The 17,886-nt window shown below is 42.8% G+C and overlaps 1 protein-coding gene across 5 annotated transcripts in view; it reads right to left on the bottom strand.

Moving 5' to 3' along the window:
- Window positions 1–17,886, bottom strand: part of ERCC3 (ERCC excision repair 3, TFIIH core complex helicase subunit) — a 56,919-nt gene that overhangs the window by 19,064 nt on the left and 19,969 nt on the right. The window contains exons 13-16 of one of the 5 annotated variants that reach the window (XR_007403980.1): window positions 14,985–15,103; window positions 12,937–13,089; window positions 11,210–11,388; window positions 4,687–7,677 (exon numbers count right to left, since the gene is read on the bottom strand). Coding sequence is in view for 1 of the 5 variants with exons in the window: in XM_025435970.3 (XP_025291755.1) it covers window positions 11,257–11,388; window positions 12,937–13,089; window positions 14,985–15,103 (404 nt within the window). In the remaining 4 variants the exon portion in view is untranslated. Of the gene's footprint in view, window positions 1–4,686; window positions 7,678–10,935; window positions 11,389–12,936; window positions 13,090–14,984; window positions 15,104–17,886 lie in introns of those variants that run through there. The other 4 variants (XR_007403981.1, XR_007403982.1, XR_007403983.1 and 1 more) reach the window with 4 other exon arrangements.

Below are 17,886 nucleotides of genomic sequence, written 5' to 3'. Positions count from 1 at the left end.
AAAGTCTTTCTATGATTCGAAATCCACTAAAAGATTGATAAATTTGCTTAAAACAAAGAAACTGTGGTTTTGCATGGCAAATGTCACCATAAACAAAGTCATAAGACCATCAACACCCTGGGAAAAAATATTTGCAACATAGATTGCAATGCAAGGACCAATATGCCAATATATAAGTAACTTAAAAATTGAGAGGAAAGAAGGGGAGGCGAACAAAGAAAAACTGGCAAAAGACAGGAATGGGCAATTTAAAAATTAATATGTTTAAATGAAAAGATTTTCAACCTCACTCATAAAAGAAAAGCAAATTAAAGCTACACTAAAGTATCATTTCTCACCTATCACATTGGCAAAATTTTAAAATTATAATACATTCTGATGGCGAGGCAATGGATAAACAAGCATCTCATACACTGCTGAAGGGAAAGAGAATTAGTACAACCACCATAAAAGGTAATTTGTGAAATCCAACAAAACTACACTTGCATTTACCTTCTGAATTAGCGATCCCATTTCTAGGAATTCATTCTGAAGATATACTTTCAACAATAAGAAAATACATTGCACGATGTTTACTATTGAAACATTATTTGTAGCTGAAGAATATCGTCAGTAATCTAAATGCCAAATACAGGACAGCGGGCAGCCCGGGTGGCTCAGGGGTTTGGCACTGCCTTCAGCCCAGGGTGTGATCCTGGAGACCCAGGATCGAGTCCCACATCGAGCTCCCTGAATGGAGCCTGCTCTCTCTGCCTCTCTCTCTCTCTCTCTGTGTCTCTCATGAATGAATTAATAAAATCTTTAAAAAAAAAATACAGGACAGCTGCTTTAGTCTGCTCTGGCTGCTCTAACAAAATACCGTAGAAAGTTCTAAAAGTTGGAAGGGCCAAGACCACAGCACCAGCAGATTGGATGTCTGGTGTGGACTCACTTGCTGGCTTGCAGATGGCAGTTTCTTCTTTATATGCTCACAAAGCCTTTCCTCTGTGCAAGCGTGTGGAGAGAGGAAGAGAACTCTTGTGTTTCTTGCTCTTATAAGAGTGCCGATCCCATTATGGGGACTCCACCCATGTCTAAATCTAATCACCTCCAAAAAGCCCCACCTTGTAATACCATCACAGTGGGGGTTAGGACTTCAATGTATGCATTTTGAGAGGACACAAACATTTAGTCTATAGTAACAGTGGCTAAATGAACATGGTACCTTCACACAATAGACTACTGTCACTTGTTTAAACAAGAGGAGGCTCTCTATGAATTGATATGATTTTCCAGAGTTTATTAAGTTATAAAAACAAAAAAGCAAGGGCACCTGATTGGCTTGGTCAATAAAGCATGTGACTCTTGATCTCAGGGTCATGACTTCAAGCCTTGAATTGGGTGTAGAGATTACTTAAATAAAAATTTTATTTTTTTAAAGATTTTATTTATTTGAGAGTGAGGAGAGAGAGAGAGAGAGAGCATGGGCAGGGTGAGGGGCAGAGGGAGAGGCAGACTCCCCCACTGAGCAGGGAGTTGCATGTGGGGCCGAATTCTGGACCCTGGGATCATGACCTGAGCTGAAAGCAGATGCTTAACCATCTGAGCCACCCAGGTGCACCTTAAATAAAAACTTTAAAAAGCAAAATGCAAAGGATGATCTGCAGTATACTACCTGTGGTATAAGAAAGAAGAAACAATAATAATGAGGAAAAACAAGAAAATACACATGTATTACTCATTTGAGCAGAAGGAAACACATAAGATAAACTATAAGCTTCGATGGATGCCAATTGGGCATGTCAGGAAATGGATTGAGGGGGGAGTATAAGAAAGTCACTTCTCTGAATGTAATTTTTTTTTTAAGATTTTATTTATTTGTCCATGAGAGACACAGAGAGAGAGAGGCAGAGACACAGGCAGAGGGAGAAGCAGGCTCCATGCAGGGAGCCCGACATGGGACTCAATCCCAGGACTCCAGGATCAGGCCCCAGGTCAAAAGCATCGCCAAACTGCTGAGCCACCCGGGCTGTGCATCTGAATGTGCAGACTTCTGGAATCATGTTAGTGTTTCACATATTAAAAAAGTAAAATCTACAAGGAGGGGAAAAATTTAATACAAACTAAAATTTAACACCACTAACAAAATAACTCCAAATGAGTCAAACTGCTTATCCAATGAATAACATAACCACACTGAAAGGGGGGGTTGGGGAAAGAACCCAAATTATGTTAGAACACAGTATTAGGATGTATACCCTCAGGCTAAACCCCCAAACATCCCTGAACAAACACCAAACTCTAATTAATAGGCTTCTCTTCTACTGAGGCAAAAATTAACATCTCTGAAACTACTTTATGTACATTCTAGAAATGAGAAAATAGGAAAATAAACTGTGTAAAATGGGAATTGGTTTTCTTACTGTCAGAAAAAGGAACTGTAAATATGAAAGATGAACCTGTGTGTTGAACTGGAATTATAGGTATCAATGTGCATTCATGGGGAGATAAGTAGGTAGGAGGAAGGAAGGAAGGAAGGAAGGAAGGAAGGAAGGAAGGAAGGAAGGAAGTGAGGAAGGAAAGGGAGGGAGGGAGGGAGGGAGGAAAGAAAAGAGGGATTTTTAATGCTATTGAAATTGTATTTTTGTTTCAATTTCCTGTTTGTTTCTAGTTTATTAAAAAAGTAATTGATTTTTTAAAACGATTTTATTTATTTGAGAGAGGGAAACGAGAGTACAAGCTTGGGTGGGGGAGGGGCAGAGGGAAAAGGAGAAGCAGACTCCCGGCTGAGCAGGGAGCCAGACATAAGGCTTTTATCCCAGGACCCTGGGATCATGACCTGAGCTGAAGGCAGATGCTTAACTGACTAAGCCACCCAAGCACACCATGTAATTGATTTTTATAGATTGATATTATATCCTGCAATAATGCTAAATTCACTGATAGCCCTAGGAGTTTTTTCTGTAGGTTCTATGAGATTTTTTTATATAATTATGTCATCTGCAAATTTAGTTTTATTCCTTCCTGTCCAATCTGTATGACTTTTACTTTTTTTTTTCTTATCTTATTGCACTTGTTAGAGCCTCTAGTACAATGTCAAATAGAAGTAGTGAAGATGGACATACTTGCCTTTGTCTCTGATCTTAGCAGAAAAGCATTCAGTCTTTCAATATTATGTATGTATGATGTTAGCTGTGGGGTTTTTGTAGGTTCCCTTTATCAGTTTTAAAAAGTTTTCATCTATTCTTGGTTTCCTGAGAATTTCTATCAAGAAAAGGATGTTGGATTTTGTCAAATGTTTTCTTGGTATCTTTTGAGATGATCAGATGGCTTTTTCAATGTAGTAAATAACATTAATTTTCAAATATAAACTTAACTTTGCAATCTTGGGATAAAATCCATTTAGTCCTGATACATTTAGATTCAATTTGCTAAAATTTCTTAAGAATTTTTGCAAGTAAAAAAAAAAAAAAGAATTTTTGCAGGTATATTTATGAAGGATGTTGGTCTGTAGTTTTTGTTTCCTTGAACTGTTTTTATTATCAGTAGTAAAAAGCAATGCTCTCTTCATAGAATGATTTTGCGGGGGAGTGTCATTCATAATATTCACTTATTTTTTTAATATCTGTAGAATTTGTAGTGTTGTCTTCTCTCTTATTCCTGATATTGGTAATTTGTGTCTTTTTTTTTCCTAACCAGTCTGACTAAAAGTTTATTAATTTTATTGATTTTTTCAAAGAATGAGTTTTCAATTTTGTTGGTTTTCTGTACTGTGTTCTGTTTCCCATCTCATGGATTTTCTGCCTTTTAAAAAAAAACCTCTCCGTTGCTTGCTTTGTGTTTTAATTGCTCTTTCTTTTCTAGTTTTTATTTATTCATGAAAGACAGACAGAGAGAGAGAGAGAGAGAAGTAGAGACAGAGGCAGAGGGAGAAACAGGCTCCATGCAGGGAACCCAATGTGGGACTCCATCCCAGGACTCCAGGATCATGCCCTGAGCCAAACGCAGATGCTCAACTGCTGAGTCACCCGGGTGTCCCTCTCCTCGCGTTTCTTTTTTTTTTTCTCCTCTCGTTTCTTAAACTGGAAGCTGAGTTCATTAATTTAAACTCTTCTTTCAGGGATCCCTGGGTGGTGCAGCGGTTTGGCGCCTGCCTTTGGCCCGGGGCGTGATCCTGGAGACCCGGGATCGAATCCCACATCGGGCTCCCGGTGCATGGAGCCTGCTTGTGTCTCTGCCTCTCTCGCTCTCTCTGTGACTATCATAAATAAATAAAAATAAAATAATTTGTTAATAAAATAAAACAACTCATTCCTATTATAGTTTTTTTTTTTTTTTAAACTCATGAGAGATACAGAACGAGAGAGAGGCAGAGACACAGGCAGAGGGAGAAGCAGGCTCCATGCCGGGAGGGGGGGGGGGGGCGGGGGGGGGGGGGGGCGGGGAGCCCGACGTGGGACTCGATCTTGGGTCTCTAGGATCACGCCGTGGGCTGCAGGCGGCGCTAAACCGCTGGGCCACCCGGGCTGCCCAATTCCTATTATAGTTTAATGCTCTACATTTCCCTCTAAGAACTAGATTGGCTGCATGTCCCAATTTTTGATATGCTGGTTTTTGTTCTATGTTCTTTTATGTCATGGTAAGGTAGGTGTAGCTACAAAAGAAGACACAGGAGAAGTTCAGGAAAAAAAAGTTTATTATACTCACAGGTCCTAGAAACACAAGGCAGGGCACACCAGGCCACACAGGGCCACTTGGGGAAGCCTCAGGGTGGTCAGCAGGCAGATAGCAGGGGTGGAGTGGGGGAGCTGGGGCCAGAACCTTTATTGGAGTTTCTGTAGGACAAGCAAGGCAAGGCAGGATAAACACTTTAGGGTTGGCTAGCTTAAATAATTTCAGCAGGCTCTAAACTAGAGGGATGGTCCCTAGCTTGTAATGATTAATATTGCTCTTAGGGTGTATGGGCCAGATAGAGGAAGGATGGCTCTGGATTGGTTAGTTTGCAGATCAAAGACATGCTCCTGGCTGGACCTTTTGCTGCTCAAGAGCTTGCTAGCCCTATTAGGGTCAGTCTTTCCCCAGGCAGAAAGGTTAAGATACCAAAACATTGTAATATGTAGAAACAAAAAAATATAAACAACCGGTTTTCATTTTCACTCAATTCAAAAATACTAAGTTCCCTTTGAGGTTTCTAATTTAGACTTGTGCTACTCAGTGTTAAAATATTTGGGGATTTCCTAGAGATCAGAGATTTCCTTTATTGATTTTAAGTTAATTTCCATTGTGATCACAGAACATAGTCAGTATGACTTGAATCCTTTTGAATTTATTGGGACCGAATTGAATCTGTCTGAGCAAATGATCTATCTGTACTTGAAAAGAATATGTATTCTGCTGTTGGTGGGTGGTATTCTAGAAGTATCAATTAGGTTAGGTTGGTGGATAGTGTTATCTTCTGTGTCTTAACTGATTTTTGGTCTACTTTATCGATTATTGAAAGGTATTAAAATCTCTGAATATAATTGTAAATTTATCCTATTCCTTCTTGTAGGTCTACCAGTTTTTGTTTCATGTATTTTTAAACTGTTCCTGGGAACATAAATATTTATAGAGTTATTCCTTCCTTATGAATTGACTTCTTTATCATTATAAAATGATCCTCTTTATCTGGGGTAATATTCTATGTTCTGAAATCTACTTCACCCAATATTAGTATAACTACTCCAGCTTTCTTTTTCTTAGTGTGAGGGTAGTATATATTCTTCCATTCTTTTATTTTTAACCTATTTGCATCCTAATATTTCATCATGCAGGCAGCCTAATTTGGTTCTTACTTTCAGAATCTGACAACTGCTACCTTTTAATTGAGGGTGTTCAGACCGTTTCCTATTTATTCTCAGTCTTTCCCATCTGCTTCTATTTCCTTTTTTCATCTTTTTTTTAGAGTTCAGTAGTTTTTATGATTCCATCTTATCTCCTATGTTGGCTTATTAGCCATAAATTCTTTGCTGTGCTATTTTAGTGGTTGCTTCAGAGGTTGCTTTAACATATCACAGAGTACTTTCAAGTAATATTGTACCACTTTATATATAATACAAGAACCTTACAATTGTATACTTCCATTTCTACTCTCTTAGCTTTTGTGCTATTGATATACATTTTATTTTTATAAACTCCACAATACATTATTGTTGCTCTAAAGTTATTTTTTATTGTGGTAAAATATATATAACATAAAACTTACCATTTTAATCACTTTTTTAAAATAAGATTTTATTTGGGAGAGAATGAGAATGAGCAAGGGGGGAGGGGCAGAGGCAGCAAGAGAAGCAGACTCCCCACTGCACAGATGCTTAACTGACTGAGCCACCGACGTGGCTTAAGATTGTTTTTTTATCACTTGTTTTAAGCAATTTGATTTTGATATATCCTGGGTATTGTTTCCTTTGTATTTCCTGTGCTTGGAGCTCCTTTTGTTTCTTAGAACTGAAGACCTACAGGTTGTATCGAATTTAGAAAAATCTCAGCCATTATTTCTTCAACCGTTTTCTTTTTTTTTTTTTTTTAAAGATTTTATGAGAGACACACACAGAGACAGAGACAGAGACATAGGCAGAGGGAGCAGCATCAGGCTGCATGCAGGAAGCCTGATGTGGGACTCAATCCGGGGTCTCCAGGATCACGCCCTGGGCTGAAGGCAGCGCTAAACCGCTGAGCCACCCGGGCTGCCCTCAACCCTGTTTTCTATCTTCCCTTCTCCCTCTTCTGCTTCCAGGATTCTGAATATATGCACCTGAAGTCGCCCCATGGCTCACTGAAGCTCTGCTCATTTTGTTTCAGTCTTTTTTTCTGTGTTTCATTTTGGACATTTAAGCTGATATATTTCCAAGTTCACTATCTTTCCTCCCACATCTGATCTCCAATAATCACACTGCTTTAGTTGTCAGTTGCCATCAGGAGAGGCTGAGAATTTTTTAAACCATCAAGAAATGGCTCCTTTTTAAAACAGTTCTGCCCTCCATTTGCATTTTACTACTTAGGCAGCAAGAAGAAATCAGGTGGCACCTTGAATACTGCTTGCAAATCTTACAAACCTAGATCACAAAGTTCATTAGAATGGTCTGCTCTCCACAGAACCATAGTAATAGTGCCACTGACTTTTTTGCCACTGTGGAAGAGATCCCTTTCCTCGTTTCCAATACCATGTCCCTCACTTCCTTTTGAGCACTCATTGGCAGTGTCCTCCAAGTCCAGATTTCTACTAAGTCTGTTGAAGGCAATTTAGGTGTGTTCTAACACGTTTCTCCAAATCCTGGCAGCCTCTCCCCATGTGCTAGTTTCAAAGTCACTCCCACTACTTTCGGATATTTGTTATGGCAGCAGCCCACCCTTGGTACCACTCTTGGTATTTGTTCTGATGCCATGTTAACTGTATGCAGCCAGGACCACTATCCATCTTTTTTTTTTTTTTTAAAGATTTTATTTATTTATTCATGAGAGACAGAGAGAGAGAGAGAGAGAGAGAGAGGGAGAGAGGCAAAGACACAGGCAGTGGGAGAAGCAGGCTCCATGCACAGAGCCTGACATGGGACTCGATCCCGGGTCTCCAGTATCACACCCTGGGCTGCAGGCGGCACTAAACTGCTGCACCACTGGCACTGCTCACTATCCATCTTCAGAACCTAGCAATCAATCCTACTTTAAAAAAAAAAAAAGAGATGTAAATAATAGGGAAGTTTTTAAATTTAAAATTCACTGGCTTAAAATGACATTTACTATCTTAGTTTCTGTGCATCAGGAATCTGGAGTCAGGGCCTCCGCTGGGTCTGTAGCAGCTGTACAGCTCAGGTTATCATCAGGGCTAGGTTAGGGCCGCAGCCATCTCAAGGCCCAACTGGGGAATGACTGGTTTCCAAGCTCTCTCACAGGGCCATTGGACTGAGCCCTACCTCCACTCTGTTCCTTGCCATATGGACTCTCCAATGGGAGCTTGCTTGGTCAAGGCAAGCAAATGAGAAGTGTCTGAGTTTGGAAACAAGATAGATGTCAGAGTCTTTTAAAACCCGATCTTGGAAGTGTCGGCCATCTCTTTTGATGAATTTTATCCATTAGAAGCAAATCTATCCATCTAGCTCACATTTAAGGGAGGGGAATATACCAGGGCCTGAATGCCAGAGGTGGCATAATTGGGAGCCATTTCAGAAGCTGCCCAAGACACCCATAAAGTAGGTTTTTCATTTTAGACATTGTAGTTTTAATCTCTAGAGGCCTGACATGGGTTTTTATATCTCCTGTGTCAACATGTTGAATTTTTCTGGCTTTGTGACATCTGCAACACAGTTAGAACTTTTAATGGCCTGTGTACTCATATCATGTGGGTTATTTCTGGGTCTATTTTATTTCATTTTCATTAGGGGTTGTATTTTACTGGCTCTTTGCTTATCTGGCAATTTTTCTTTCTTTTTTTTTTTAAGAGAGAGGGAGAATGCATGAGCAGGAAGGGGGTATGGACAGAGGGAAAGAGAAACAGACTTATAAGCATTTAATTTTAAGAGAATTTTAAGATATGGGTCTCATCTCAAGACCCTAACCTGAGCCAAAATCAAAAGTTGGACGCTTAATCAACTGAGCCATCCAGGCTCCTCAATTGCCCTGTTATTTCTGATTGGCTGTCAGACATCATGAATTTTACCTTACAGGTTGCTGGGTATTTTTGTGTTGCGGCAATTAGCTTTGCTCTGGAACACAGTAAATTATGTGCTAACCTTTTGATCCTTTCGGGTCTTGCTTTTGAACTTTGTTAGGATTGAGGCAGCATCAGTTTAGTTCTAACTCACATGCTGCTGAGACAGACCCTTGCTGTACATTCTACTAGATAGCCCGTGAATTATGAGGTTTCTCACTCTGGCTGACAGGCCTGGGTAAACTCCCCCCAATCCTTTCATTTCATTCTTTATATCCAAGAATCAGGGGACCCTCAGCGAATGTGTAGTTCTTTGTCCAGCTCTCCTCTGCAGAGAGTACTTTATCCTGCCATTAGCCATGGGGGTGAGGGCTGGCTCAGGGCAGAGGTAGGAGGAAGGGGCAGTTGGAGTGGTTACAAGTAGGCAATTCATTCAAAATTCCCCTCAAGGCATAAGCAGGCAGGGGTCATAGTGTTCCTTTTAAGTCCACAAACTTTAAGTTTTGAAGTGTTTAAAGATTTTTTTTTAACTTAAATCCAAACTTTTCAGAACCCAATTCAATAGTCACTGGGCACCTACTATACACCAGCTACTAAGGTACAGATAGAACTCAAGACTAATAGGGTACAAATATTTTTTTAAATGAAGAAGCGGGGCACCTGGGTGGCTCAGTGGTTGAGCATCTGCCTTTGGCTCAGATCATGATCCCAGGGTCCTGGGATCAAGTCCCAAATCAGGCTCCCCACAGGGAGCATGCTTCTCTCTCTGTCTGTGTCTCTGCCTCTCTCTCTGTGTCTCTTATGAATAAATAGAATCTTTAAGAAATAAAATAAAAAATAATAAAAATGAAGAAAGCCAACCATAAGGGACATAGCACAGTGGAGTTAAAAAATGGGCACGGGAAGATCTGTGTCCGGCCCTGTCACAGGTAGACAAGAGGGGAGACACCCCTGGGTCTTGTCCAAGTCATACATGGAAGAGTAGTTCCCTGGTCTAATCAGTTTTCCAGAACACAATAGATGGAGGATTTCTTTAACAGTCCCCATTCTCCAGGATCACAGGGCTTGGGTAAATGTCCACATTATCCGTAGGTGGGTTACAGAACAAGAAAACAGTGAGCACCGTGGGCAGAGATGTGAAAATACAAGTATCTGGCACTGTTTGAGTACTGCAAGCATAAAGGTGTGACAGGAGATAAGAATCTAGAAATAATACCGGTTGGGATCAAGTTTGAGACATTTGGGTGCCAGCCCATCAGGGTGAGTAATGAGCAGGTCCACAGGCCTTAGTGAATACATGCCAGAGCACAGGCCTCAGGTCTGGCTGCTTGGCGCCATTCCTGTGGTTTGTACAGACAGAGCAGCTAGCTGTGGGCCAAACTATGAGTGTCTGTCTGTCCCCAAAAGGTCAGCTCAGAGAAGTGGAATTCGGGAAAGGGGGCTCTTGCTTCGAAGCACTCCTGACCAGATAGATACTGTCTTCCCAGGCCTGGTCGGCAGCTGCCTCACAAAACAGCCATGTAGGTGTGTCTCACGACACAGGAACAGAAGGCTGCTGCTGAGCCTCAGGGGGTTGGGCAGGGACTCCAAATTTAGAGGCCTTAGTTAGCATGGGTTTTCAACACTCCCCAAATGTGAGTGCTGTTGTCTATTAGGATGAGCCTCCTCCTCAAAATGACAAGTTTTTCTTCCTGACTTGTGTATGCCTCGTGTCTTTTTTATGAAACAATCCTGTCTTTTCTGTCTTTCTGTCTTTTCTTTCACTTGAGGAACAAGAGAGAAAAAGATGTTTCTGAGAATAAAGGAACTAATTAAAGACCCCAGGGCATTACACCGCTTTTGGAACAGGAACCCAGCCTCCCAGCAGTATCAAAAATGAATCCGGGGGAGAAGTAAAAAATCACTCTATCAAAGAAGCCCAACTGAGGAGCTGTGTGGGCGGTGGCTTCCGAGGTGCGATGGCCTGCAGGGGACCTAGAGGACCTGCACACAGGGATTCCCGAGCGGGAGGCTGCAGACGCTAAACAGTGAACAGGCAGCACGGCAACTGCTCTAGCTCTCCCCTCCATCAGGGCCTTGGCCCTGTCGGCACCTCAACACCAATTAGCAAGTCTTGTTTATCTTGGGGTGCATCTCCCCAGAATAGCTCCTCAGGGATGGGCCCCATCTCACTCTTCGGTGCCTCCTACAAGAAAGGGCCTCAGTAGAGGTCTGTCACCTAGACAGAGCCCAGGCCTGTGACCAGGCATAAGAACACCTATAATCAAGAGTGGTCAAATGTTCCATTTCTGTTTATTCAGAACACTAAGATAAAATACACCTTAAATATTACAAATATTTATATACAGGAATGGCCAGTCCCCATGATTAAAAAACGGTCTGAAAAAAACCCCAAAATATAGGCTCTGAAGATTTTTAAGCCCTAGACAACCCATGAAGACAAAACCAAGGTCTCAATGCATGTTCTTCAACACAGTTAACAAACTCTGAATCTAGCTCAGCCTGGGTGATGCTACAGGAAAGAACGTGGATATGGAAAATCCCTACCCAATGCTGGTGCCGAGCACTCAGCCTTCACTGTGACCCTATGGATGTCATTTCCGGAAGCGTTTGAAAAGCGGATGCACATGCTTCGTGGAAGCCTTGCTCCGTGCCGAGTGGTACTCCATGTACACGGTGTCATCAGCTCCAGACATGGAGCTCATTGTGCCAAAACGCCGAGACACCTATGGGGGAGACCCAGTCCATGATTAGTTTCCAAAGGAAAAGACACTCCTTTTTTAACATTTCTATTCACAGTAAGCTTTATAAAGTTTTAAAGTTTAATAAATACTAATTTTTAAAAAACATTTATTGACCACGTATTGTGTCTCAGGCATTGTGTGAAGCAGTTTACACATATTTACGTGTATTAACTCCCATCTTCCAGATGAGGAAACTGAGGCACAGATAGATTAAGTAACTTATCCAAGATCACACAGCTCTTAGAGATGGGACTTGAACCCAGACAGCTGGTTTTAGCTTGCCTATTCTTAACCATGTCATAAAGAGAGGCATGACTCTGCCTCTCTTAATGACAATTTATAAACAGAATTTTTCGAAAGTAAGGGCAGCACACCTTCAACACCTCGAGACTCCACCATAAGGCTTTGAATCCAGTGGAAAGCCAGAAAACCCTGAGCTTGAAACTTGGCTCTACTTCTCACTGGGTGACCTTGGACAAACACCGAATGTCTGAGCCTCAGTGAATGCATCTCTAAGATGGGGAGAGCCTCATCTGTCTTGACAAAAAGTGGGGTGAACAGAAATCACACAGGCAAGTATGCAGACAGGCATCAAGCAACACCTTCAACAGCCTGGCCTTAGAGAACTCGTTCGGTTGGTGGGGATTACCAGACATCACCTTAGCACACGGTCACAGGCAAGAAATTTCCCTGAAGCATCCATGCATGGAGGGCGCCCACAGGGGGGAACCAGTCCCCATGTTTGGGGGCAGAACGGCCTCAGGCTGGAGGGAGAGCAGCATCACCCCAGAGGAAGCTGCTTTTCTTTCCTTGTCCCAACCACTGCTCACCTTTTGGTTCTAATATCAATTTAGTTTTCAAAGCACTGGACTAAAGTGTACTTTTCTCTTGGAAGGGCCCGATAAGAATGCCCCATAATGGTACTTTCATTAATCATGCCACATTATATTGGCCTGGCACATGGTATTCAGTATTTGCAGAATAAATGGAAAGTTCATTATTCTCAGAGAACTCTAAATTTTCCCAAATATTCAAACTGCAATGTGAGCTCATTCTCAGACCCCCTTCACAGCCTGAAAGGCTCAGTTCTATCACTAATAAGGAAGCTAGAGCTGAAGTAACTTGTCTGAGACTCTGGGCTGGCAGGCCCAGGCCCACAGCACCCCCTCCCACAGCCACCCCTGCTCAGGCAGCAAGCCTGAGGCCACATGTGTCACCCTGGGCTCCAACATCAAGGCACTAACAGAACTCGGACCAGACGGAGAGGCAAACAGAGTAGGCCAGCTACAGCCACTATGGACTCAGCCACGTGAAATGATGTGTAGGAAAGGATGCACACCAAAAGGTTAATAGGGGCCATTTCTGTTACTCTCTTCTCTGTGGTTTCCTGCGTTTCCAAGTTTTTACAAAGGTCACACAGGTGTGCGCGAGTGCACATGCACACACACACACATACACACACAGATAACCACATGCGTATGTGGAAGGCTTCTCTTCAGGAGATACCTGGCGCCTCATTCCCTCACTCACCTGGCTGGATTTGGAGCCAAACTCCCCTGCCACCACCTCTTCCTCAGCATCCAAGTCAGTGGCCGCGAGGACCTTCTGCAAGAGCTGCTGCTGCTCTTCCCTTGTGGAGAATGCCAGCTCTTCGTCCTCCATGCCCGCCAGCTTTGTGATCACCTGTGGAGCCAAGAGCCGCAGGCCTCATGTCCCCTCCTGTTTTCCTTCCCTCGGGCCCATTGGTGCAGGTGGCTAACCAAAGAGAGCTCCTCTCTGGCATTCCAGAGACCAGCTTCGGAGCCACCTGAAACAGGGAGCTTAACTGATTACTGTAGGGCAGTGAAGGCGAAGGAAATTCCAGAGAAGCCTACTCCCAAAACAGCAGACACATGATCACTTACAGATGATCAACAGGGGCCTTGGCAACTCTAAGATGTCCCTTCTGGCAGTTTTCCATCCTGCACCAGCTATATGAAGGGACCAGAGATGGACAGGCACAGCCTGCTGCCCCAGGGCAGGGTCTTTAGCCTCCCGGGCTTCGGGTAGGAGGGAGCATTTAGAAATGAGAGCCTGTCAGGTGGACTTACAAAATTTTTTCTAATTGAGCAAAAGAACAGCATGGTAGTGATTTGGTTTTCCTTTCTCTGGGCGTAACTTACTACATGGCCTACCTATCCCTGAAGAAAGCCTGGATTGAGAACACAGAGAAATCTTGTTGGCCCCCCTGTAATTCTTCTCATCATTTTCATTAAAAGCAAAGTCCCAGAAGCAGGGATCTGGCTGAGGCCTTCAAGTGGCCGCAGAGCCCGAGGACAGATACCGGGCACTTTTGCCCTGGCCCAATCACCCCTCTGGGAACTCTGGGCTCATGATCCTGGGAACTCTCACCTGGCTGCTCTCAACGGGCAGTGTTGAAGGCAACGAAGGCAAAGGCAGCTCCAACCAACACAATCCCATGACCAGGTGCCTTTCTGCCAAGCTCACCTTTCAAAGAACCCAGAACACTCCCTGATTTGGTGCTTGTCTCACCCTTGATCTCTTGTCTCGCCCTTGATATCACCCCTGATCTCTCCAGGATCAGGAAGTATGAATTCTGTTTTCATCACATACTTTTTACGGATACATATAAAGGCCATCACACAAATCCTCCAAAATATGGTCAACTATCCTGTCCTCTGGCCCAGCATGAGAAGTGTGAAGCTGTCTCTGCTGGCTAAAAAAGGAGGAGTTAGACAGCCCTGACCTCTTGTCTCTGGCTAATAACAGGAACTCACCAACTTGTAAAAAGACACAATCAGAAGCATCTGAACAGGCAGCCTGTAGTCTCTTGCAAACCAAGAATGCGGAACCTACATGTTCTAGGGGCACCCTTTTAGTTCTCTACTTCCAGCACCCCCCACTTAGCCCCACAAATAAAAATCTTTAAGGACCTTAAATCCTGACATAAACTTACCATGTGCGTCAACAGGAAAGAAAGCAAACACATCAGTCAATGGAAGTCAGCCAAAGCTTTAGGATCCCCAAACCATGCAACCGCCAATTGTGGACAGCTCTGATGTGAGGCCCACTCAGGCCTGGGCCACCTGGAGGGGCAGCTCAACAGAGCCTTCCCGGTATTATAAATCAAGTATGTGAACAATGGCAAATTCTAAAGCTTTGGCTGACAACCATTGCTGGTGCAGGAAAGTAACTCTAAGGGGCTCAGGGGAGCACAGTGATGGCCACATTTCTGCAGGATCTCAGGTTCTATGAGGCTAGCACATTTTCCCCACTGACAACTAACACTCTTTTCACAAGACAACTGTAAAACATTAACAAGTAGAGACTCCAAGCCTTCAGAGGCCCCATTCTTTGACCTTCACTATAGGGATCTTGCACAATATCTTTCCTTAAAGTCCTTGGCAACTTATGCGAGATAAAGGGAACCTGAAGCAGGGCTTCCAATGCCCTAATGTTCTGTGCCTGTCTGAGCTTTTTCCCACACTGGTGCCAATAGCAGTTCTTACCTTCCCCTGGAGGCATGGGTACAAAGAAATTCTTGGTTCTATTCTGATAGGAGATTAATGAATACATACCTTAAAGCTATAACCCTGATCTACCAGGAATCTCTGCCGCTTGGTTGAGTAAGCCATTTCCTGTGTGTCCTGGGATACCAACGAGTAGAAGAAGGCATTATACTCCTCAGCAACCATCCCTTAACAGAGAGAAGGAGAAAGGACAACATTAGCTGTCAAAATGCCAGGAACCGAGGGTTCTAGGCTCAAAAATTAAGTACAGCTGATCCCTGAATAATATGAGAGTTAGGGGTACCGACCCTCCCCCCGCACAGTTGAAAATCTACATGTAATTTTTGACTCCCCCAAAACTTAACGACTCACAGCCGACTGCTGACTGCAAGGCTTAACAACAACATAAACAGTTGATTAACACATACTCTGTATGTTATATGCATTACATATTATTTTTTAGTATAAAGTAAGCTAGAGAAAACATTAAGAAAATTATAAAGAAGAGAGAATACATTTACAGTACTGAACTACAGTTATCAAAAAAATCTCTCAGTACAAATTGTGTTATTCGAGGGCCAAGTGTAATGCAGTGGGAGAGCTTTGCAGTCAGGAGGGCTGATGGCCCTGACTGTGCTTAGGCACTTGACCAAAATTAAAAACATCTGTGCTTTAAATGGCATCATCATGAAAGTAAAATGACAACCTACAGAATGGGAGAAGATATTTACAAAGCATGTATCTGATAAGTGATCTGTATCTGGACTGTATAAATTAACTATTACAAATCAATAATGAAAAGACAAATGACCCAATTATAAAAAGAGCAAAGCATCTGAACAGACATTTCTCCAAAGAAAATAGACAAACGGCTAACAAGTCCATGAAAAGCACTTAACATCATTAGTCATCAGGGAAATACACTGGTGCCACAATGAAGTACCACTTGGCACTCCCCAGGATGGCCAGAATCAAAAAAAGATAATCACAGCTATTGTCAAGAAGGTAGAGAAACGGGATCCCTGGGTGGCGCAGCGGTTTAGCGCCTGCCTTTGGCCCAGGGCGCGATCCTGGAGACCCGGGATCGATTCCCACGTCGGGCTCCCGGTGCATGGAGCCTGCTTCTCCCTCTGCCTGTGTCTCTGCCTCTCTCTCTCTCTGTGACTATCATAAATAAATAAAAAAATTTAAAAAAAAAAATTAAAAAAAAAAAAAAAGAAGGTAGAGAAACTGGATTCCTCATATATTGCTGGTAAGAGTGTAAAATGGTGCAGCCATTTTAGAAGACAGTCTGGCAGCTTATTAAAATGTTAAACAGAGACCACAGCTGATGCAACAATCTACTCCTAGATATATCCCCAAAAGAATTGAAAAAATATGTCCACACAAAATCTGCACATGAATTTCATAGCAGCAATATCTCTAAGAACCGAAAAGTGGAAATAATCCAAGTGTCTATCAACAGAAAAATGAATAAACTAGATGTGGCATGCCCACACAATGGAGGATCATTCAGCAGTAACACGAATAAAGTACTACCACCTGCTAATAGGGAAGACCCTTTTGAAAATGTCACGCTAGCGAAAGAAGGCAGTTGCAGAGGGCCCAGACTGCACAATTCTGTATGTGTGCAATGTCTACAATGGGCACGTTCGTCAAGGTAAAAATAGAGTAATGATTGCCTGCAGTTGGGGCTGGGAGGGAAGGAGAAAGGAGTGACTGCCAGAGCGAAAGGGTTTCTTTTCTGGAGTGATGAGAATATTCTAAACATAGCCTGTGGTAATGGCTAAACACTTTGCAATTATATTTAAAAAAAAAAATCACTGGGGGTGCCTGGGTGGCTCAGTTGGTTAAGTGTCCAATTTGGCTCAGGTCATGATCTCAGGGCCATGTGATCATACTGGGTGTGGAGCCTGCTTAAGACTCTCTCTGTCCCTCCCCCACCTCCTCAATGGGCACACGCATTCTCAGTCTCTCAAAAAAAAAGAAAAAAACCACTGAATTATACACTTCCAATGGACCAACTGTATGGTATGCGAATTCTATCTCAATAAAGTTGCTAAAAAAAGAAAAAAGAGCTCAGAGAGAAAACATAGAACAGACTCATCACAGAAACTAGGACAAAAAATACTGCAGCCTATAAAACCTGATCCTTCTGGACAATCTGCAGAGTTTTGCTTCACAATTCAATTGTCAGCAAACTCAGTACCTGTGTACTGCCTCTGAATTCTATTGTTTCTTAGTCTTACAAGAGCTCAGAGAGGCGAAGAACGCAGCCAAATGCCTTATATCAAACAGTATTTCAAAAAACAAAAACAAAATCCTATCAAATTCAAAGTGGTTTTCAAGTTAGATGTGTTTCTTTTCTGGGAGGTGATAAGGCATATATTATGAATTATGCTCACATATGCTAGTCAGATTATATTCTGGTCAGTTTATAAAAGCTGCACTTTATCCAGTAGCTTCCAATATTCTGTTACACAAGCCTTATTCCTCACAACAGCCCTGCAAGACAGGATGGCACCTGTACTCTGGATGGCAAAGCAAGGCTCACAGGGGCAAACTACCTGCAAGGCCACAAAATTGGCCAGGTGCCCAAGTGCATGCTATTTCTACTAATGTGCCCTGTCTCCATATTAAATACAATTGGCTGCCTCTTAAACACATTCTAATATGGTACGATTCCAACAACCACACACTAACCTTGTTTCTGACACTCAAGCATCTCCTAAGAGAGGAAAGTGGATTCCCTGAGGACAGGCCTGTGTCCTCGTCTTCGGGCCTGCTTGGCCTAGGAGAACAACCCCGGCCATCTCTAAGCAGCAGTGTCAGTGCCTGCCTTGCCCATGGTTAGGGTCTGGGCCCTTTTACCACAGTGACCACAGAGACACTCTGACCTCTTGCACGTCCTCACGTACTGAGCGTGTGACACCTCTGCAGCAAGCTGCCACACAAGACGGGACTTTTGCTG

This window comes from Canis lupus, chromosome 19 (genome assembly GCF_003254725.2).
Source record: "Canis lupus dingo isolate Sandy chromosome 19, ASM325472v2, whole genome shotgun sequence".
NCBI classification, from domain to species: domain Eukaryota; kingdom Metazoa; phylum Chordata; class Mammalia; order Carnivora; family Canidae; genus Canis; species Canis lupus.
Note: the sequence above shows the minus strand (reverse complement) of the source record. Positions and strands in the feature narration are given on the sequence as shown.